The 23,971-nt window shown below is 44.8% G+C and overlaps 1 protein-coding gene across 1 annotated transcript; it reads right to left on the bottom strand.

Moving 5' to 3' along the window:
- On the bottom strand, window positions 1–18,660 carry ppp1r3b (protein phosphatase 1, regulatory subunit 3B). Its single transcript, XM_070900399.1, has 2 exons — window positions 18,544–18,660; window positions 1–3,408 (listed from the first exon to the last, which is right to left on the bottom strand). The coding sequence occupies exons 1-2, from the start codon at window positions 18,555–18,557 to the stop codon at window positions 2,511–2,513; spliced, it is 912 nt and encodes a 303-aa protein (XP_070756500.1). The 5' UTR covers window positions 18,558–18,660; the 3' UTR covers window positions 1–2,510.
- Window positions 18,661–23,971: the final 5,311 nt, after the last annotated feature.

Genomic DNA, 23,971 nt, shown 5'->3' with positions numbered 1-23,971 from the left:
TACAACCAGGTCAATCTTTAATGTATAAAGCACATCAAACACAGAATATGGTTTGCCAAAAAAGTACACCAGTCAGTGATCAGTCGATTTGAACAGCATCCACTCAGTACATTTGTCCATAGGAACAGGAGGAGGTCCTTCAGCCCCTTGGGCCTGCTCTGCCATTCAGTTAGATCATGGCTGACCTACACCTCAACACCCATTTGCTCCATAGCCCTTACCCAACACAAATCGATCAACCTCCATCTTCCATGGGACTGGAAGGTTCAATATTGCAGATTTTTGTTTCGAGGAGAAATTTCACAGGACTTGATCTTCTTGGGAGATTTTACTACAAGGCCTTCAAAATTACAAAAGGATAAATAATGAAAGATTGTCGCCACTGGTTGATGGATTGATGACAAACCCCTGAGAACAAAAGGAAAGTTAGAAGGTTTTTTTCCACACCCAGAAAGTTATTAGAACATGGAATGCTTTACAAGTATCTACTGAACAGAAACAAGATTATTCAAGAGGAATTGACTAAAGTGTTTGAAAAGGAAGAATATAAAAGGATTGGGGGGAGCGGGAATCGCAGGGAAATGGGGTTAGAATAGAGATCCACAGTTGAAGAGCTAGCACTGGGGCAGGAAAATTGTCTCCTTCTGTGCTTCACAGCCAAAGCCAGTGATTTGTAGTTGCAACAGAGAAAAATAAAAGAGGGACGGATTCATGGAATGTAATCCCTAAAGTACCAGCCAAATTTCTGGAATGCCATGTATAAAATAAATCAGAATTTGACTTATTCGGTTGGTATTGATGTGTGACCTGCACAATGGTTTAAATGCTGTCAACACTTGTATTTGACATAACATTGTATATGGACAATACATGCTCAAATGGTCTTCCTTATGGGAAACCAAGAATTACAACAAGTCATCACTGCAATGAATTGCACTAAAATCACATTATACACAGTAGTACAGAGATGGGAAAAAAATCTCCACATTTCTTTGATTAAAAAGCACTTGCTTGGACTCCCAGACGGCTCAATGCATGACTGCACCACTTGGTACAGCACTGAACAAAGGCCAGGAATTTCCCAGGCTAGTGGCTGGTCCTAGTTGTTAAGAGCTTGGGTTGGGGGCGGGGGAGAGAAATGGAGGGAGTGCATGCACAGAAACTACAATCTACCCAAGTTAACCATTCCTACGATTCAGCAAATTCTGATGCCCACCCAAGTGGAAGAGCTTAACCAATATTCTTGTCTACTACACATGACAAAATAGGTTACTTGGGCAGGACACTGGAGGGCTGCAAATGCCCGAGGAGCTGCGGCCCAGCCGACAGTGCCTTCAGGACGAGAGGGCAAGTTGATTGTTGATGCTTATTGCTGCTCACTCACATAATGATTCAGTTTCAGACAGTATTGTACAGCCTCAGTTTGGACAAGCATGGTAGCTGATCCACAGCATAGAGAAAACAGTCACGGGTGCCCGATACATCTTCCAAGCAAATGCTATCCTCAGGCGAGAGGGGAGGACATATAACTTCAGCTTAAATATCTTCGAGCCACTAATTGGGACTTCAATAACGAGTGAAGCAGTCAATAGAAAGCATCTCTATACAAGCTCCTAGTCTGTAATGTGCAGGGTATTTTAAAATCGAATTCGAGTTTGTTGAGAAAACTAATGGTGAGAAGAAAAACTTAACCTAATCATTTCAGTGAAAGTGTCAAATGTCTATAGGATGCAATAAATATGAAAGTGTTCACTTCCCTTCCCCTGATCAAGCTGGATCCAGTCACTGAGTACTAATAAGTCTGTTAGCCAAAATCAACACGACTATGAGCCAGTGGTTTGAATTTAAAAAAATAAACCTCTATGCTACAACAAAATTGATACCAGGATCTTTGCTCAGACATCAAACCTGCAATCGGTTTTAAAAAGGTTGCATTCTTTACAAGAAAAATACAGTTGAGAAAGATCATCATCCATCCAGAAAGGCTCGGGACTGACCTCCATCACAGCCCCTCACTGTTTCTTAGATGGTGCCTCCCCTACCCTAACCACAAGTCCACTCCAAGTGTTGATTACTACATTAGGAGAGCTTCCTGAAATCATTTCGTGCAACTGGGCAGAGTTGGAAAGACATTTCAGAATTGACTGAGGGTTATCCTTGAATTGATACATGCACCTCAATAATTACAAAACGTACTGGAAAATTAAACTGCAACACCAGGTACAGAATGTGGGCATGTGGTATATTTGGAGAGGCAGTGATCTTTTTGTGATGCTCAGAGGGCACTTCAAATTACAGTTTACAACATGAGCTTGCACACCGACAAACCGGATTTAATAAATGTTAAAAAGAACAAGATTCTGAGGTGTTGATAAAGTCCAAGTTGATGCTCGCAACCAGCAGTTACTTTGCTATACCCGTGGCTTACTATAAACCAGCAGATATACATTGAAAGACAAATTAAAAACTATCCAGACATTCAGGAGCGATGTAGTCCCAAGTAATCCTGCTCAATAGTAAGGCCCCATCTTGTCATAGCCAGCGTAGCTGGGCCATTCGGGGAACAAACCATAGGAGCACCGGAGTCCACCATAATGGTCAAACTCAATCCCATATTCTGGCATGCAGTCAGAATCAGTCAATAAAGCATCCAGCGACTGATTTGTTTTGCTATTCTCCGGAGTGTGTTTCAGCTCCGATCGGATTAACCTGTAGTTTTGCCCTTTGTTACTATCCCAATAGGTCTTCCCACCACTTTCATAACAGATGGCAAACTCTATCCTTTCGTGCGGGACAATGTATTCCGGCAAACGAATTTCAAATGCAAAAGTGTCTCTCTCTGAGCCACCATAAGGGTCGTGGATATAGCGGCAGTCATGGTCTTGAAAATGTTTCCAAGTGTCAAGCGTTATCCTCACTTTCAAGGACTTCTTGAATGCAATGTTTTTCACCTTGACAGACCCTATAATGGTATTCTCCTGCAACATGCAGCTTTCAAGGCAGACTGAGTCAGTTTCCAGACGATTCTTGAAATCTAGGTAATCTGATGACGGCTGTGCAAAATCTAAGAGCAGGCTGTCTTTGTCTATGGTCTTCAGGCCTATCAAGCTACTGATCAGCTCATCAACGTTGAAGGAAAAATCTAGGTCGTTTAAATCAAAGAACTTAACTGCAGTCAAGGGCAAGCCTTTACTGTCTGCAAAGGAAACATGTTTCTGCTCCTTGGTTCTGTGCTTATTTTCTGGTGTATCATCACTGATGTGAGGGTGGATACATGGTCGTAGTGGTTGGGTTACTTTCAACGCTCTCTTTCTGGTGTAGCTCGCTTGATTGAAGGGAGGAGGAAGATATAGCTGCATAGCTAGGTCAATTGGCATTGTAGATCTAGGAGACAAGATCTCAAGCATACTAGAGGGAAACAAACAAGAAAAAGGTAAGAGTTAGTTGTTGCACCTAAGCCATGAGAAAAGAAGTGGAGTTTCTCCCAAACTTTTGCAAGATAAGAAGGCAGATGGCACAGCAATCTTTCACAAATACAATATGCACTGCTAATCCTTTCCTTCCACAGCATGTAATATATTTATCTAGCATCTTTAACAGAGAAGGGTCCAACAGCGCTCTATAGAGGGGAACAAAATGACACCAAGGCACAGATGCCAAGGAGGTGACCAAAAGCATGATGGAAAATGTGAGTTTTAGGAAAGCTTTCAAAAGGCAGAGGGGTTTAGGGAAGGAGTTCCAGAGAGCAGGGCGAGTGGGGTTGAAGGCTCTGCCAACAATGGTGGAATGAAGGGGAAGAAGAAAAAGATATGCAGAAGATCAGAGTTGGAGGACCAACGGAAGTTACAGATGTAAGGTGGAGGGACTTGGAGAATGAGGAGCCAGTGTAGATCAGCAAGGATGGGGTGATGGGCAAGCAGAGCTTAGTCTAGGACAGGATGGGGGCAGCGGAGTTGGAATTTATGGAGGAGGGGGAGGTTTGAAGGATGCAGAGCTGGCAAGAGTATTGGGGAGGATAAAACAGTTTAGAGGCAAGGATATGGTTTTCAGTGGCAGTGGATAATAAATTTAAAATGGTTAGACTTTGCAAACATACATAATAACTACAATCGCCGCAACCTGCATTCAATTTAATAGAAGTGGTGTCAGACAACTTTGAGGCGATAATCTCATACTGTTTTCAGATACTGCAATTAAATAAGCACAACCTGTGTGTGGCACTTACACTCTGATGACAGCACATCACAATGCACAGTAAAAAAATAAATGCCACGTACATGATCCAATGCAATAGCAAGCGAATTTCATGGCGTGCTTGAGCTTCCAACAAGTGACCCAATGGACTCACCCATAGAAACCTGCGTACTTCTGCACACTCTCACCCACAGAGCCGGCGTCTGGCTATGCCATCACCAAACACTTTGCATGGTAGTTACGCAGTGGGTGTTGTCAACATTTCAGCCAGTTACTAGCACAAAGTTGTAAACAGGGACCTGATGTCAAAAAATTGTCGTTGGTTCAACCGTGCTACATGCTAGGATTAAGCATTTTCCATTGTATCCGTTCTTTTACCTTATATATTAAGTCAATTCTCCCAGTGGCTCCTCTCAACCAATAAATCTGACTGGCATTTGGACATTGAGGCTGAGCTGCGGACACTGAGAAATGCCCGGAAATCGGCGTGGTCCCGGCCTGCAAGACCATCAGCAGGCCGGGGCCATTAGAGGGAGCAGCGTGTGGCGACATACTACTGCAGGGAGCAGCGTGTGCTGCTGCAGGAGGGTGACGGCTGTGAAGCCAGGTCGCTGATTGCAGTGTGGGCAGGCACAGCAGGAGTGGCGAAGAGTTTGTAGATGGAAGTGACCAAGGCCCAGGAGAGGCGCGAGTCTGGGGCACGGAAGAGGCGAGGGTCCAGGGGCAGCACGGGCCAGCTCACACTGCGATATGTGTGCACCCTTGGTCCATGGAGCAGAGCTGGTCTCCAGTTTGCCTTGGGTAAACCTTGCCACTGGACCAAGACCTAGCTCTGTCAAGCCCGTGCGGTGGCTGGTGTGCAACGGCCACCACACATTAAAAAAAATCCACGCCCAGGCATCTTCCACCCTCCAGGATCTGGAATATTAGGTCCTTCATTGAAATACCTGTGAACTCTTCCCTTTTTGACATGGAAGCAAGTCACCCTCGCTTCGAGGGACTGCCTATGATGATGTCGGAGGTGCCGTCTTTTGGATGGGACATTAAGACAAGTTTGCACTTTCAGGTGAATGTAAAAGATCCCAGAACATTCCTCATGGTACTATTCAAAGAGCAAGGGAGGTCTCCATGGTGTCCTGGGCAATATTTATCCCTCAACCAACATCTAAAGAGAGATTATTTTCTCATGAGCACATTGTTGTTTGTGGGACCTTGCTGTGCGCAAATTAGCTGCCGTGTTTCTCTCAGTACAACAATGACTACACTTCAAAAGTACTTCAGTTGCTGAAAAACGCATTGAGACGTCATGAGGTAATGAAAGGCGCTATAGAAATGCACGTTCTTTCTTTCGCAATATCCATCCAATGACTAGCTGAACCAAACAATAGCAAGTTTGTATATTTGTGTAAAGTTAGTTTTCTCAGCCAGAGTGTTCGTCAGACTGCTCTAACTGACCGAAGCACTTGTGGGGTTAAGAATGAGAAACTTACCAAGGTTTGCCATCACCATCAAGCCATCCCTGCAGGATGTGCGAATGGATGGATGTTGGACAAGGGCAAGCTCAGCTGTGATTCTTCCTCCTCCCATTGCATCACCATCTTTCCTCCATACCCAACTGTCAGGACTTTGAAATAAGTAGTGGCCACATGGACAATGTACCAAAGGGCAATGGGCACCAATAATATATACATTGCAGCATAACATCATAATAGATGTGTTAATTACTGTATAATTAATACTTTAAAGTAATACCTTTAAGTTCAGCATCAGAAACTCTGTACCGGGTTTTAGGGAGAGGGACGGTGGGTGGAAGGGGGAGGGGCGGTGGGTGGAAGGGGGAGGGGCGGTGGGTGGAAGGGGGAGGGGCGGTGGGTGGAAGGGGGAGGGGGTGAACTTACATTTATGTAATATCTTATATTCTCAGGACATCCCAAAGTGGTTCTCAATCAACAATTTGGCTTAAAGTCCATTCGGCAATTGCAGCAGTCAACGTGAATACAAGATCCTACAAACAGCAAATAAGGTGAATGACCCATTAAGACTACTTTTTCTCTGATGGTGTTTGTTGAGAGGATGTTGGCCAGGACACCAGAACTCCATTCTCTTCTCTGAATCGTACATTGGGATATCAATCTGAACAGACAGTTGGGGGCCTTTTTTAATGTCTCAACCAAAAGACGGCATCTCCAACAGTGCAATACTCCTGAAGAACTGCCCTGAAGTGTCAGCGTATAGTATGCACTCAGAAGAATTTAATTTCTAATTTCAGAAATCAAAACAGGATCAGGCAAGTTGGGAGTATTGCAAATCTTACTCGCCCAGCTCTCGACCCCTCCACGGTCTCCGATGGGTCACGCTGCTTCGCTGACATCCAGTGCTGAAACAGCAGAAATTTCTTGCAACTAAATATTGGGAAGACCGAAGCCAATGTCTTTGGTTCCCACGACAAATTCAGTTCCCTAGCCACCGACTCCATCCCTCTTCCTGGCCACTAGCTTAGGCTGAAACTTTGGTGCAATACATTGCCGCTGAGGTGAGCTTCCGATCACATATCCGCTCCATCATCAAGACCACCTGCTTTCACCTTCGTAACATTGCCCGTCTCCTGCCTCAGCTCATCTGCTGCTTAAACCCTCATCTATGCCTTTGTTACCTCTATTTGTTGACTATTCCAATGTGCTCCTGGCCAGCCTCCCACCTTCCATAAACCTGAGCTCATTCAAAATTCTGCTGCCTGTATCCTAACTCACACCAAGTCCCATTCAGCCATTATCACTGTGCTCTCTGACCTACATTGACTCCCGGTCCAGCAATGCCTTGATTTTAAAATTCTCATCCTGGTTTACAAATCTCCCCCCATAGCTTCGCCCCTCGCTACCTCTCTAAACTCCAGCCTGGCAACTCTCCAAGATCTGTGCGCTCCTCCAATTCTGGCCTCTTTCACATGCCCAATTTTAATCGCTCCACCATTAGTGGTCATACCTTCAGCTCCCTTGCCCCCAAATTCTGGAATTCCCTCCCTAAACCTCTCTTTCCTCCTTTAAGACACTCCTTAAAACCTACCTCTTTGACTAGACTTGATCAAGACTTGAACATAGCGGTATGATTAAGAAGTTTGCAGAGGATACTAAAATCGGCTGTGTGGTTGATAATGAAGAAGAAAGCTGCGGACTGCAAGAAGATATCAATCAATTGGTCAGGTGGGCAGAACAGAAATGGAATTTAATCCAGAGAAGTGTGAGGTAATGCATTTTGGGAGGGCTAACAAGGACAGAGAACACACATTAAATGGTAGGATACTGAGAAATGTAGAGGAACAAAAGGACCTTAGAGTGCGTGTCCTCAGATCCCTGAAAGCAGCAGGCCAGGTAGATAAGGTGGTTGAGAAGGCATACGGAATGCTTGTCTTTATTAGCCGAGGCATAGAATAAAAAACCGGGGGGGTGGGGGGTGGTTGTGTTTGAACTGTATAAAACACTAGTTAGGCCACAGCTGGAGTACTGTGTGCAGTTCTGGTCACCGCATTACAGGAATGATGAGATTGCACTGGAGAGGGTACAGAGGAGATTTACGAGGACGTTGCCGGACGTGGAGAATCTAAGCTATGAGGACAGATTGGATAGGCTGGATTTGTTTACATTGGAACAGAGGAGGATGAGGGGAGACCCCATTGAGGTGTATAATATTGATGGGCCTAGATATAGCAGATAGAAAGGGGTCAACAACCAGGGGGCATAAATTTAAAGTAATTAGGAGAAGGTTTAGAGGGGATTTGAGGGAAATTTTTTCACAGAGGATTATATGGGGTCTAGAACTCACTGCCTGAAAGGGTGGTAGAGGCAGAAACCCTCACCACATTTAAAAAGTACTTGGATGTGCACCTGAAGTGCCGTAACCTGCAGGGTTACGGACCTAGAGCTGGAAAGTGGGATTAGGCTGGATAGCCACTTGTTGGTCGTCATGGACACGATGGGCAGAAATGGCCTCCTTCCGTGCTGTAAACTTCTATGACCGATCACCTGTCCAAATATCTCCTTACGTGGCTTGGTGCCAAATCTTGTTTGATATCGCTCCCGTGAAGCTCCTTGGGATGCTTTACTATATTAACGGCGCTATATAAATACAAGTTGTGGTTGTTGTTGCATTCCACAGCTCTTTGTACTATAAATCAGCTGTGTGCCGACTTAAAAGCCAGATAATTATTCAAAAGAGAGATCCCCCCCGCCCCCACCCCGAAAGATTAGTTCGGAACAAAACCTAATACTCTCAGCTGTGCCTGACAACAAATGGCATGACTGGTCCACACGACCTTGAGATGAACCCACTAATAGAAACACAAAAAATAGATGCAGGAGTAGGCCATTCGGACTTCGAGCCTGCACCACCATTCAATATGATAATGGCTGATTATGCAACTTCAGTACCCCATTCCTGCTTTCTCTCCATACCCCTTGATCCCTTTAGCCGTAAGGGCCATATCTAACTCCCTTTTGAATATATCTAACAAACTGGTCTCAATTTTCTGTGGTAGAGAATTCCACAGGTTCACAACTCTGAGTGAAGAAGTTTCTCCTCATCACGGTCATAAATGGCTTACCCCTTATCCTTAGACTGTGACCCCTGGTTCTGGGCTTCCCCAACATCGGGAACATTCTTCCTGCATCTAACCTGTCCAATCCAGTCAGAATTTTATATGTTTCTAGGAGATCCCCTCTCATTCTTCTAAATTCCAGTGAATATAAGCTTAGTCGATCCAGTCTTTCTTCATATGTCAGTCCTGCCATCCCAGAAATCAGTCTGGTGAACATTCGCTGCACTCCCTCAATAGCAAGAAAGTCCTTCCTCAGATTAGGAGACCAAAACTGTACACAATATTTGAGGTGTGGCTTCACCAAGGCCCTGTACAACTGCAGTAAGACCTCCCTGTTCCTATGCTCAAATCCTCTCGCTATGAAGGCCAACATGCCATTTGCCGCCTTCACCGCCTGCTGAACCTGCATGCCAACTTTCAATGACTGATGTACCATGACAGCCAGGTCTCGTTTCACCTCTCCTTTTCCTAATCTGTCACCATTCAGATAATATTCTGCCTTCCTGTTTTTGCCACCAAAGTGGATAACCTCACATTTATCTATATTATACTGCATCTGCCATGCATTTGCCCACTCACCTAACCTGTCCAAGTCACCCTGCAGCCTCTTAGCATCCTCCTCACAGCTCACACTGCCATCCAGCTTAGTGTCATCTGCAAACTTGGAGATATTACATTCAATTCCTTCGTCTAAATCATTAAATATATAGTGTAAAGAGCTGGGGTCCCAGCACTGAGCCCTGCGGCACTCCACTAGTCACTGCCCGCCATTCTGAAAAGGACCCTTTTATTCCTACTTCCTGTCTGCCAACCAGTTCTCTATCCACGTCAATACATTACCCACAATATCATGTGCTTTAATTTTGCACACCAATCTCTTGTGTGGGACCTTGTCAAAAGACTTTTGAAAATCCAAATACACCACATCCACTGGTTCTCCCTTGTCCACTCTACTAGTTACATCCTCAAAAAATTCTAAGAGATTTGTCAAGCATAACTTTCCCTTCATAAATTCATGCTGACTTGGACTGATCCTGTCACTGCTTTTCAAATGTGCTGCTATTTCACCTTTAATAATTGATTCCAACATTTTCCTCACTATCGATGTCCGGCTAACCGGTCTATAATTCCGTTTTACCTCTCCCTCCTCCTTTTTTTTTAAAAAAAGTGTGGTTATATTAGCTACCCTCCAATCCATAGGAACTGATCCAAAGTCTATAGAATGTTGGAAAATGACCACCAATGCATCCACAATTTCTAGGGCCACTTCCTTAAGTACTCTGGGATGCAGATGATCAGGCCCTGGAGATTTATCGGCCTTCAATCCCATCAATTTCTCTAACACAATTTCCTAACTAATAAGAATTTCCTTCAGTTCCTCCTTCTCGCTAGACCCTCGGTCCCCTAGTATTTTCGGGAGGTTTTTCGTGTCTTCCTTAATGAAGACAGAACCATTAGTATTTGTTCAATTGGTCTGCCATTTCCTTGTTCCCCATTATGAATTTACCCAATTCTGACTGCAAGGGATCTACATTAGTCAGTAATGACATTAATAGCAAGTTTATTTTTTTACAGATTCAGGTGTTGCACTTCAAAACTATCTACAGAGCAGCGTCGCATACCTCAAATCTTTAGTCACATGCTTTAATGTGCAATTTTGCTGCGCAATTGTAAGATACACCTATTTTTCTTGGAACAAGACACAGGAAGAGGCCACAAACTGTTTTAAAGTAAAAACTGTTGGACTACCTGGGAGGGAACAAGGAGTCAGGGGGAAGCGTTCAAACTGAGGCAGAAAAGGGGGCTAATGAGTGATGTAGCTACAGCATTTAATACTGCGACATCACTGGTCAATAGTCCAAGTGAATAACTTAAGGGACCAGTTAACGAAAATACTAGAGGAGGGTAATGACATGGAGGGTAACAAACTACAGGAGGACCAGGCAATGAGAATTCATTTGAAAGAGATGGTAGCTGAGGTGGAAAAACATACTCAGAACATCAATGCTTTAATCAAGGAGGGTAGAAACGCGTCAGATCATGCTGCTCAGAATGATGTGTGTGTGATTAATAGAGCACGGTTGTTAAAAATGAAGGACGCAGTAATTTATAGGATTTAAAACAAGGCCATGTACCGTCATGGGTCAGTAACAAGCATCTAAAAGCATGGTGTCTATAACAACCTCCTGAATTCGTGCCTGCTATGGTCAGCATCCAAAGTGTATCCAGTCCCAGTCAACTGTGGTCAGAATAAACAATCCATAATGGGGATAGTGCTTTGAATACCAGTGTTGGATCAGTCATAACGACCCGTACCGGTATACCGGATGGAAAACATTGGGGTAATTTGGAACGGGGTACATGTAAAGCATCATAAAACCCCGCAGTATGTGATAAAATTGGGAGACTCAATAACCGACGCTAGTCTGGAGGGATGCCAGAGAGGAGGTACATACGTGATATTGTGCCCCCATCATCTGAACCCTTTCAACCGGCACGTGGGTTCAAGTACGAGGACGGGCAGCCTATAAGCTGTGTCATGGAAGTGACGGCTCACGACCATGTTCCGCCACAGGTTGCATACAAGGGAAACGGGACACACTGTCACCACCAGTGAAAGTCGGTATAGAATACACCAGGACACTTGGTGCCCAGTGAGGGGGTCTACCTTTTGTTTCAAACCCCAGGTAGAGACACAAGTAGCACAAGAAAGGATAATTCCTATTTCAGACCACAAACACAAGTATCACAGTCAATGGTACTTTACCGAACCTCCAGGAATACATATCGCGCTCTGGATTCAACATCCCGCTATTACCCGAACTATTAAAGAACATAGAGCTGTCCCACAAACATTATTACACATTACACCAGGAGAATGCTAAAGGGGAGAAATTGAGGAAATGATGGCCCCTGGGACTCAATATTGAAATCCCCTAGGTTTGAATCATATCACACTCATTAGTAATTTTACAGTTGATAATAGTGTTGTATCTGCTTGCCCTGTCAATTAAAGAAAGGACAAGGGAAGGGAATCTGGAAGATTTATTAAAGTAAACCCAGGCTGAAGTGTTTGTAAAAAAGGTATAAACCGAAGTCAGATTAAGGTCAAACATGGTTTTGTTGTAAGAAACACTGTTGTATTGTAAAAACATTGGGTTTTGTGTGTAAAAAGAAATGTAATGGGGAGATTTGACTGAAGGCTGCAATCACCCAAAACATTTGTAGAAAAGAAGATGCCACCCAGAGTAATGTCTCTGACTTTATTGTAAGAGATATTAAAAGGAGGGAGTGCAAGATACAGCTACTTTTCTTGGAACAAGGCACAAGAAGAGGCCAAAAACAAACTGTTTTAAAGTAAAAACTGTCGGATTACCTGGGAGGGTACAAGGCGCCAGCTTGAGGCAACTGGTGACTCATCACCCATTAAAAGCAATCTCTGCGATCAAGGACAAAACTTGGTTATGCATATAGACAAAGACATCGATACCCCAGAGACTACAAGTCTGCAAGAAAACCAGGAGTACAAAGGACCCTACGAGGTGCACATTTTTGGATAACAGAGCATTCAGAATAAGAAGCTATCTTTTGCACGGTCGACTCAGTGTGCAAATTAGTAGCCATTCAAACTCATCACCACAGCCAGTTGAACAAATCACCACATCGATAATCGGATCCCGGCCCAGCAGGAAACTTATTCATACTATGGATATAAATATATGAACACAAACAGCAAGCAGGCACGGAAGGAAAGAAAAAGCAAGCAGCAATGGAAGGAAAGGAACAGCACTGCAGAGAACAGACAGAAGAACCACCAGATCACAGAATCAATGACCACAAACCTAAAATACAATCACCAGCCCTGGCTGTAGTTATGTCTTATGTCAATTTCTCTCAGAAGTCTAGTCCTGTAGTTTTATCAGTTTTTGTTGCGTAATAAAACTGATACTGGTCAAGCCTAAATTTTGTGCCATTCTTTTCCCACTATAAGTTCCGAGGTCTAAGAATCAGAGTAGGGTAAAAAACAAACACCTTAGACAATGTGACTGCACATACTGTTCCAGAACAAAGGTAATGTAATTTATAGTTTAATTAAAATACAATTCAAAACATTTGTTTAATCTCACCCATGCAAACAGAAGGAATATCAACCTCTAGAAATTAATGCACATTATGAAACCTACCATCCCCCAACTAAAAAGAAATCTAGGCAGCCAGCCTAATTGAAACAAAAACTAATTTTAAACTGCAGTTATCCGCTGGGCCACTGAAACATCAAGGAGGTCAGAAACGTGCAAATCCACAAGGCTCCCTTCTCCCCCAACATCTCTAGGGATTTTCTAAAAACTGTATTAAAAAGCAGATGTCTGTCTTTGCACCACATGCATACTGTAAGTAATAGCATCAATTCATGAAGTGATTAGTGCTGGTGACAAAAATTAAGTTAGCACCAAACTTGCATCCATTAGTTTGGACAGTTGTACCTTTGATAGGCTGTGTTAAAAATGTGCGCGCAGATTAAGTAAAAGCAAGCTTAATTACTATACACAATAAAAAGTCCTTCATTATCAAACTTAACCCATGCACAACTACTATACATTTCTTATTCATGTCACAGTATCTATTTAATTTAGGTTTCCAGCCCCAAATGATATAAATTGTTGTGTGTTTGTCGAACTTTTAAAATACAAAAAAAAAGGTAACTCTCGGCACCAGACTTCAGAAAGCAACACATTGTGCAGCATTGAGTGTAAATATTCTGAGCATTTGTAATATTTTAAAGAAAATTTTAATTTTGGAATTTGAGTGGATGTTTCCCTCAGTAACAAAAAGGGGATCAGAATTGATGAATTAACCTATTGGATTGGCAGGAAAGTCACAATGGATGTTCTTTTTCTTTTCTTTTAAGCAGGACTGCTGATGGTGCAAGATTACCGAGAGAGGTCCTTTAATATGGAAATGACCTCAAAATGTTATCGAACTTGAACTTTGATGGGACAGTGCTGTGTGATTGCTCAAGGAAATGTTCAAACAATTCTATCAAAAGAATTACGGGGACGAGAATCAGGGGGAAGCATACAAACCAAGACGGAAAAGGGGGCTAATGAGTGATATAGCTACAGCATTTAATACTGGGACATCACTGATAAATAGTGTGGACAACGTGCAGTTGCAAGTCCAAGTAAATACCTTAAAGGACCAGTTAAAGAAAATACTAGAGGAGGGTAGTGACATAGAGGGTAACAAACTACAGGAGGACCAGGCAATGAGAATTCATTTGAAAGAGATGATAGCGGAGGTGGAAAAATACGCTCAGACCATCAATGCTTTAATCAAGGAGGGTAGAAACGCGTCAGATCATGCTGCTCAGAATGACGTGTGTGTCGTTAATAGAGCGCGGTTGTTAAAAATGAGAAAGCAGTAATTTCGAGGATTTAAAACAAGGCCACGTACCGTCAGTAACAAGCATCTAAAAGCATGGAATGTCTATAACAACCTCCTGAATTCGTGCCATCTACGGTCAGCATCCGAAGCGTATCCAGTCCCAGTCAACTGTGGTCAGAATAAACAATCTATAATGGGGCTCCGGTGTTGGATCAGTCACAACGAACCATACGGGTATACCGGGTGGAAAGCATTGGGGTAATTTGGAATGGGGTACATATGAAGCATCATAAAACCCCGCAGTATGTGGTAAAATTGGGAGACTCAATAACCGGCGCTTGTCTGGAGGGATGCCAGAGAGGAGGTACATACATGATATTGTGCCCCTATTATTTGAACCCTTTTGACCGGTATGTGGGTTCAAGTACGAGGACGGGCAGCCTATAAGCTGTGTCATGGAAGTGGCGGCTCACGACCATGTTCCACCACAAGTTGCGTACAAGGGAAACGGGACACACTCACCACCAGCGAAAGTCGGTATAGAATACACCAGGACACTTGGTGCCCAGTGAAAGATTCTACCTTTTGTTTCAAACCCCAGGTAGAGACACAAGTAGCACAAGAAAGGATAATTCCTATTTCAGACCACAAACACATAAGTATCACAGTCAACAGTACTTTACTGAACCTCCAGGAATACATATCGCGTTTTGGATAAGATATCGAACCGTTATCCGAATATTTGACTGAACTATTAAAGAACATCGAGCTGTCCCACAAACATTATTACACGTTACACCAGGAGAATGATAAAGGGGAGAAATCTAGGAAATGATGGCCTCTCCACGTTGGGATCTGGGACTCAACATTGAAATCCTCCCCCTGGGTTTGAATCGTATCACACTCATTTGTAATTGTACAGTTGATAATAGTGTTGTATCTACTTGTCCTGTCAATTAAAGAAAAGGATGAGGGAAGGGAATCTGAAGAGATTTATTAAAGTGTTTGTAAAAAGGTATAAACCGATGTCAGATTAATGCTTTTGTTGTAAGAAACACTGGGTTTTGTGAAACATTGGGTTTTGTGTGTAAAAAGAAATGTAATGGGGAGATTTGACTGAAGGCTGCAATCACCCAAAACACTCATGGGAAAGAAGACACCACCCAGAGTAATGTCTCTGAGTTTATTATAAGAGATATTAAAAGGAGGGAGCGCAAGATACACCTATTTTTCTTGGAACAAGGCACAGGAAGAGGCCACAAACAAACTGTTTTAAAGTAAAAACTGTTGGACTACCTGGGAGGGTACAAGGCACCAGCTTGAGGCAACTGGTGACTCATCATCCATTAAAAGCAATCCCTGCGATCAAGGACAAAACTTGGTTATGCATACTGACAAAGACATCGATACCCCAGAGACTACAAGTCTGCAAGAAAACCAGGAGTAACAAAGGACCCTACAAAATGCACATTTTTGGATATCAGAGCATTCAGAATAAGGAGTTATCTTTTGTCTCAGGCTTGGTGCCAGATTTAAGGTCCTGGTCTTCAAACACTCTTCCTCAGGCGACTGAAGACTGTGCTGGCACACTGGAGGCGGTGTTGGACCTCGTCATCGATGTCTACCCTTGCTGATAGTAGGCTCCCGAGGTATGGAAAATGGTCCACATTGTCTAAGGCTGCACCATGGATTTTGATGACCCCGGGGGAGGGGGGGGGGGGCAGTGTTGTGTGGTGGGGTCAGGTGGTGGAGGACCTTTGTCTTACTGATGTTTAGTGTAAGGCCCATTCTTTCGTACACCTTGGTGAAGGTGTTGACGACGGCTTGGAAATCGGCCTCTGAGTGTACGCAGACGCAAGCGTCATCCGTGTACTGTAGTTCGAAAACAGAGGATGGGATGGCCTTGAATCGAGCCTGGAGGCAGCGAAGATTGAACAGGTTCCCATTTGAACTGCATAAAACACTAGTTAGGCCACAGTTAAAGTACTGTGTACAGTTCTGGTCACCACATTACAGGCAAGATGTGATTGCACTAGAGAGGGTGCAGAAAAGATTTATGAGGATGTCGCCAGGACTGGAAAATTTTATCTATGGGAGGAACAATTGGATAGTATGGGGTTGCTTTCTTTGGAACAGAGGAGGCTGAGGGGAGATTTAATTGAGGTGTATAAAATTATGAAGGGCCTAGATAGAGTAGATAGTAAGGACCTGTTTCCCTTAGCAGAGAGGTCAATAACCAGGTGACATAGATTTAAAGTAGTTGGTAGAAGGATTAGAAGGGAGCTGAGGAAACATTGCTTCACCCAGAGGGTGGTGAGAGTCTGGAACTCTCTGCCTGAAAGGGTGGTAGAGGCAGAAACCCTCATCACATTTTAAAAGTACTTGGATGTGTACTTAAAGAGCCGTGACCTACAGGGCTACAGACCTAGTGCTGGAAGGTGGGATTAGGCTGGGTAGCTCTTTTTCGACCGGCACGGACACAATGGGCCAAAAGGCCTCCTTCTGCGTCATCATTTTCAAAGGCACTTTGCAGGCTAGATTGATGAGTGCTAGACAGACAATGTTCTTAAGGTATCAGCTATGGCTTAGCAGTAGCATACATGCCTGAAAGTCAGAAGATCACAGGCTTAAGTACCACTCCAGAGATTTGAGCACATAATCCAGACTGACACTCCAGTGCAATACGGGAGAGTGCTGCACTGTCGGAGGTGCTACCATCTCAGATGACATTAAACCGAGTCCTCCCACTCCTTTATAAGTGGACGTAAAAGATTCCATGGCATTCTTTCGAAAAAGAACAGACGAGTTCTCCCTGGCGTGCTGGCCAATATTTATCCCTCGACCCCATCACTTAAACAGATGATCTGGTCATTTATCTCATTGCTGTTTGTGGGAGCTTGTTGTGCGCCAAATCGGCTGCCACGTTTCCTACATTAGAACAGTGATTACACTTCAGAAGTACTTCATTGTCTGAAGCACTTTGGGACGTCCAGAGGATGTGAAAGGTGCTATATAAAATGAAAATTCGCTCTTTAGAATTCTACCATAGAGATGTTTTTCTTTGTAGGTAACTCAAACTCAAAAGCCTGAAAATTACACGGTACTATCGAAAGCAGAACACATTTATACAAAATTACAAAGGAATTTCGAGGTCAAGTATGCATCGGTCAAGAGCTTTAGAAATGCAAGTCATTTCATTACAGAAAATGAAATATTTTTAAGTAGACTTAGCAGTATATTGGATCCGAAAACACTCAGTCTCCAGGGTGTTTTAAACTAAGTCGTAACCAAATTCTGTCCTATAATCGACAATGGATACAACCACACGGAAACTGTGCAAAAAAAAGTTAGCTGTCGCCCCACAAAAATCACCAGAGAATTGGCGAGTACAACCCTGCATCACCATCTCAGTCTTCAAGCACGATCGACAAGATCCCTTTCCACAACCAGTGTGGGAGGCAGAATGGAACCGACAGGCACCGAGCTGACGAGTGTCACACCAGCTGCTGAAATTAGCATTGAAATGTACAGGAAGCCAGAACTACCGATCCCCGCTCCTGATTCATAAAATAAATACATCTCAATACAAAACCCTCCCGGTTTCATCCTTGGCTCTTAGTTTGATCAAGAAGCTACAATTCCTTATTTTAATATGTTCTACGCAATTGATTATATATTTAGAATAGTGCACAGATGTTGCAAGGCAAGTTTCAAGAAGGAACACGAGTTATTTCAAAGCCTAGCAATTTCTCTGCTGAGCAGCACAAAGTCTTAGTGTAAACAGTAATCATTTTATACGTTAAGTAACCCAACCCCGTCTCCCACTTTGGCAGCACTTTCCCCCAGCTCCACTCCAACAATCTGCAGCGAACCTCAAAAATAAAAACACTGCTCCACCGGCCCGGTGCAAACTCTCCCTCACTGTATTGAGCAACCCCTTTTCTATAAACCCAAGTCCGAACGGGTGCCCAGCATTTGCTGGGCCAAGTGTTCGGGGACAGTGGAGGGGGTAGTTTCCGTAAAGAGGGTTCCTTCCCCCCCTCCCCCGCCCGCCCACCCACCAGAGCCTCAGATATTGAGCCGTATGTTTTAGCAAAAAGACTGCAGGGATCCAACCATCACCTAATATATATATATTTAATTATTTTTAAAATTATTTAAAAGTTTGGAAAGTAACCACTGCCTTGTGTAGCTGCACAATGCAAAATGCATCCAGTTCTAACTTCTACAAATAACCTGCAAGCTTTCCCCACCCAAGACACACAAATAAAATAATGAACAGCAACTTCCGTGAACGCACTTACAGACTGTAACATCCTCAATCTGTGCTGCGGCGCTGACTGTGGCCGAGAAACTCTGCCTTTCTCACTTACCTGCTGCAATTCATGGAGCTGGGATAAAGTGAGCAGCTCCGCCGTGCTTATGGAGGACGGCTGGATGCACAGCCGGCCAGTGCCTACATGGCAAACTCCTCTCCCTTCCTCCTCGCTCCTCGTTCCTGATTGACAGCGCAACTTCCACTCCCGGCCCCTGACACGTCACAGGCTCACTCAGCCAATCAACGCGCGGGTCTCATCAGCCCCCGCTCACTCAGAACCCGGGCCACTGTCAGGAAGCGCTGCCCCGTGTGTGACCGCCAGGGGGCGCAGCTGCAGCCGCCTGCAGTTCCTGAGGCGATACAGTGTTTCAATATAAAGGATGCAGTCAAAGCAGCGCACTAACACCTCGTTATATTCCAGGTCGCAGTACTGCAATGAAAGACTTTCATTTATAGAGGGCTTTTCACGATCTCTGGACGTCCCAAAGCGTTTCACAGCCAAAACGAAAAGCAAAACACTGTGGATGCTGGAGTCTGGAATGAAAACAGAAAATGCTGGAAATCTCAGCCAGTCAGGCAGCATCTGTGGAGAGAAAGCAGAGTTAACGTTTCGTGTCGAACCTTCGTCAGAACTGGAGCGTGTTCGGAAAGAACAGATTCTTAACGAGCACTGAATAGGGGAAGGGAAGAAAGACACAACAGAGAACTTTGTGATAGGGTGGAAGACAGGAGAGATTAGAGAGACAAAAGGGATGATGGCCCAAATTCAAATGGTAATGCCAGAAGTTAGAAAAACATTGGTCGAAGTAGGATGTGAATGGCGGGATAATGACAAGTCAGGACCTGCTGGAAGGAGCATTTCGAAGATCTCCTTAACCGAGACTCTGCCTTTGACTCGAGTGTCCTGCAGCATGCTACCCGCCACCATCTCAGCAAAACCCCAGCACTGCACGAGGTAAAAAAGGCCATCCGTCAGCTCAAGAACAATAAGGCAACAGGAGCGGATGGAATCCCCGCTGAGGCACTAAAGTATGGCGGAGAGGCACTATTGGCTCAAATGCATGACCTCATCTCTCTCACCTGGAAGGAGGAGAGCATGCCGGGAGATCTCAGAGATGCAGCAATCATGACCATCTTTAAAAAAGGGGACAAGTCCGACTGCGGCAACTACAGAGGAATCTCCCTGTTATCTGGTCATTGCTAGAATCTTCGTCAACTGTCTTCTCCCTGTGGCTGAGGAGCTCCTCCCGGACTCACAGTGCGGATTCCGTCCACTACGGGGCACAACGGACATGATCATTATAGCGCGACAACTGCAAGAGAAATGCAGGGAACAACATCAACCCTTGTACATGGCCTTCTTTGACCTTACAAAGGCCTTTGACACTGTTAACCACGAGGGAATATGGAGCATCCTCCTCCATTTCGGCTGCCCCCAAAAGTTTATCGCCATCCTCCGCCTGTTCCACGACGACGTGTAAGCCATGATCCTGACCAACGGACACAACACAGACCCAATCCACGTCCGGACCGGGGTCAAACAGGGCTGCATCATTGCGCCAACCCTCTTCTTGATCTTCCTCACTGCAATGCTCCACCTCACACTCAACAAGCTCCCCACTGGAGTGGAACTAAACTACAGAACCAGTGGGAACCTGTTCAACCTTCTTCGTCTCCAGGCCAGATCCAAGAACGTCCCATCCTCTGTCGTCGCTACAGTACATGGACAACGCTTGTGTCTGTGCACATACAGAGACTGAACTCCAAGTCATAGTCAACATCTTCACTGAGGCAAATGAAAGCATGGGCCTTACACTAAACGTCGGTAAGACAAAGGTCCTCCACCAAACTGACCCCACCACACAGCACAGCCCCCCAGTCATCAAGATCCACGGTGCAGCCCTGGACAATGAGACCACTTTCCATACCTTGGGAGCCTATTATCAGCAAGGGCAGACATCGACGACGAGATTCAACACCACCTCCAGTGTGCCAGCGCAGTTTGCGAAGATCAGGACCTCAGATCTGGCACCAAGCTCATGGTCTACAAGGCTGCAGTGATGCCCGCCCTCCTGTATGGCTCATAGACGAGGACCATATACAATAGACACCTCAAATCGCTGGAGAAGTACCAACAACGATGTCTCTGCAAGATTCTTCAAATCCCCTGGGAGGACAGACACACCAACGTTGGTATCCTCGATCAGGCCAACATCCCCAGCATCAAAGCACTGACCACACTCAACCAGCTCAGTGGGGCAGGCCACATTGTTCGTATGCCAGACACGAGACTCCCAAAGCAAGCGCTCTATTCGGAATTCCTACACAGCAAGCAAGCCCCAGGTGGGCAGAGGAAACGTTTCAAGGACACCCTCAAAGCCTCCTTCAGAAAAGCAACATCTCCACCAACAACTGGGAGTCCCTGCCCAAAGACTGCCCTAAGTGGAGGAAGAGCATCTGGGCGGGCGCTGAGCACCTAGAGTCTCATCGCCGAGAGCATGCAGAAACCAAGCGTGCGGCAAACCTGACTTCCCACCCACCCTTTCCTTCAACCACTGTCTGTCCCACCTGTGACAGAGACTGTAATTCCCATATTGGACTGTACAGGCACCTAAGAACTCACTTTTAGAGTGGAAGCAAGTCGATTTCGTGAGACTGCCTATGCCATTAAAGACAAGGAGAAAAAAAGAAGTAAAGAAACAGGCTCTGAGGGGGGGGAGGGGGGTGGCGGTAGAATGGAGGCAAAGATTGGCAGCAGTTACGCTCTGAATTTTTTGAACCCGATTTTGAGTCCAGAAGGCTGTAAAGTGCCTAAACGAAAGATGAGGTGCTGTTCCTCGAGCTTGCGTTGAGATTTGTTGGAACAATGTAGGAGACCGAGGATGGAGAGGTCAGAGTAGGAATGCAGTGGAGAATTAAAGTGACAGGCGACTGGAAACTCAGGGTCACACTTGCGGACTGAACAGAGGTGGTCCGCAAAGCGGTCACCCAATCTACATTGGTCTCCCCAATGTAGAGGAGACCACATCATGAGCAGCGAATACAGTTTACTACATTTTTCCCCAAACCCTTTCAGTGCTTGTTAAGAATCTGTTCTTTTCGAACACTCTCCAGTTCTGACAAAGTGTCATCGACCCAAAACGTAGAAACATAGAAACATAGAAAATAGGTGCAGGAGTAGGACATTCGGCCCTTCGAGCCTGCACCACGATTCAATGAGTTCATGGCTGAACATGCAACTTCAGTACCCCATTCCTGCTTTCTCGCCATACCCCTTGATCCCCCTAGTAGTAAGGACTACTTCTAACTCCTTTTTGAATATATTTAGTGAATTGGCCTCAACAACTTTCTGTGGTAGAGAATTCCACAGGTTCATCACTCTCTGGGTGAAGAAGTTTCTCCTCATCTCGGTCCTAAATGGCTTACCCCTTATCCTTAGACTGTGACCCCTGGTTCTGGACGTCCCCAACATTGGGAACATTCTTCCTACTTCTAACCTGTCTAAACCCGTCAGATTTTAAACGTTTCTATGAGATCCCCTCTCATTCTTCTGAACTCCAGTGAATACAAGCCCAGTTGATCCAGCCATTCTTGATATGTCAGTCCCGCCATCCTGGGAATCAGTCTGATGAACCTTCGCTGCACTCCCTCAATAGTAAGAATGTCCTTCCTCAAGTTAGGAGACCAAAACTGTACACAATACTCCAGGTGTGGCCTCACCAAGGCCCTGTACAACTGTAGTAACACCTCCCTGCCCCTGTACTCAAATCCCCTCGCTATGAAGGCCAACATCCCATTTGCTTTCTTAACCGCCTGCTGTACCTGCATGCCAACCTTCAATGACTGATGTACCATGACACCCAGGTCTCGTTGCACCTCCCCTTTTCCTAATCTGTCACCATTCAGATAATAGTCTGTCTCTCTGTTCACAAATCCATGCTGACTTGGACCTATCATGTCACCTCTTTCCAAATGCGCTGCTATGACATCCTTAATAATTGATTCCATCATTTAACCCACTATGATGTCAGGCTGACCGGTCTATAATTCCCTGTTTTCTCTTTCCCTCCTTTTTTAAAAAGTGGGGTTACATTGGCTATCCTCCACTCCATAGGAACTGATCCTGAGTCTATGGAATATTGGAAAATGACTGTCAATGCATCCGCTATTTCCAAGGCCACCTCCTTAAGTACTCTGGGATGCAGACCATCAGACCTTGGGGATTTATTGGCCTTCAATCCCATCAATTTCCCCAACACAATTTCCCGACGAATAAAGATTTCCCTCAGTTCCTCCTTCTTACTAGACCCTCTGACCCCTTTTATATCCGGAAGGTTGTTTGTGTGCTCCTTAGTGAATACCGAACCAAAGTAGTTGTTCAATTGGTCTGCCATTTCTTTGTTCCCAGTTATGACTTCCCCTGATTCTGACTGCAGGGGACCTATGTTTGTCTTTACTAACCTTTTTCTCTTTACATATCTATAGAAGCTTTTGCAGTCCATTTTAATGTTCCCTGCAAGCTTCCTCTCGTACTCTATTTTCCCTGCCCTAATCAAACCCTTTGTCCTCCTCTACTGAGTTCTAAATTTCTCCCAGTCCCTGGGTTCGCTGCTATTTCTGGCCAATTTGTATACCACTTCCTTGGCTTTAATACTATCCCTGATTTCCCTTGATAGCCACGGTTGAGCCACCTTCCCTTTTTTATTTTTACGCCAGACAGGGATGTACAATTGTTGTACATTAAATCTGCTTCCTCTCCACAGATGCTGCCTGACCTGCTAAGCTTTCCAGCATTTTCTGTTTTTATCACAGCCAGTGGAGTACTTTTGAAGTGTAGTCACTGTTATAATCTTCATAGGCAATCCCTCAAAATCGAAGAAGACTAAAAGTGAGTTCTCAGGTGACTGTACAGTCCAATACGGGAATTACAGTCTCTGTACGAGTTGGGGTAGACAGTGGTTGAAGGAAAGGGTGGGTGGGGAGCTTGGTTTGCTGCACGCTCCTTCCGCTGTCTGTGCTTGATTTCTGTATGATCTCAGCGACAAGACTCAAGGTGCTCAGCGCCCTCCTGGATGCTCTTCCTTCACTTTGGGTGGTTTTGGGCCAAGGTTTCTAAGGTGCCAGTGGGGATATTGCACTTTATCAAGGAGGCTTTGAGGGTGTCCTTGAAATGTTTCCTCTGCCTATCTGGGGCTCGTTTGCTGTGTACGAGTTCCGAGTAGACCGCTTGCTTAGGGAATCTCGTGTTGGGCATGCGGATGATGTGACCCGCCCAATGGAGCTGGTCAAATGTGGTCAGTGCTTCGATGCTGATGATGTTGGCCTGAGCGAGAACACTGACGTTGGTGCGTCTATCCTCCCAGTGGATTTGCAGGATCTTGCGGAGGCAGCGCTGGTGGTTATTCTTCAATGCTTTGAGGTGTCTGCTGTATTATGGTCCACGTCTCTGAGCCTGTAGACCATAAGCATTGTCAACATCTTTC

The sequence above is a fragment of the Pristiophorus japonicus genome, chromosome 1, assembly GCF_044704955.1.
Source record: "Pristiophorus japonicus isolate sPriJap1 chromosome 1, sPriJap1.hap1, whole genome shotgun sequence".
NCBI lineage: Eukaryota > Metazoa > Chordata > Chondrichthyes > Pristiophoridae > Pristiophorus > Pristiophorus japonicus.
Note: the sequence above shows the minus strand (reverse complement) of the source record. Positions and strands in the feature narration are given on the sequence as shown.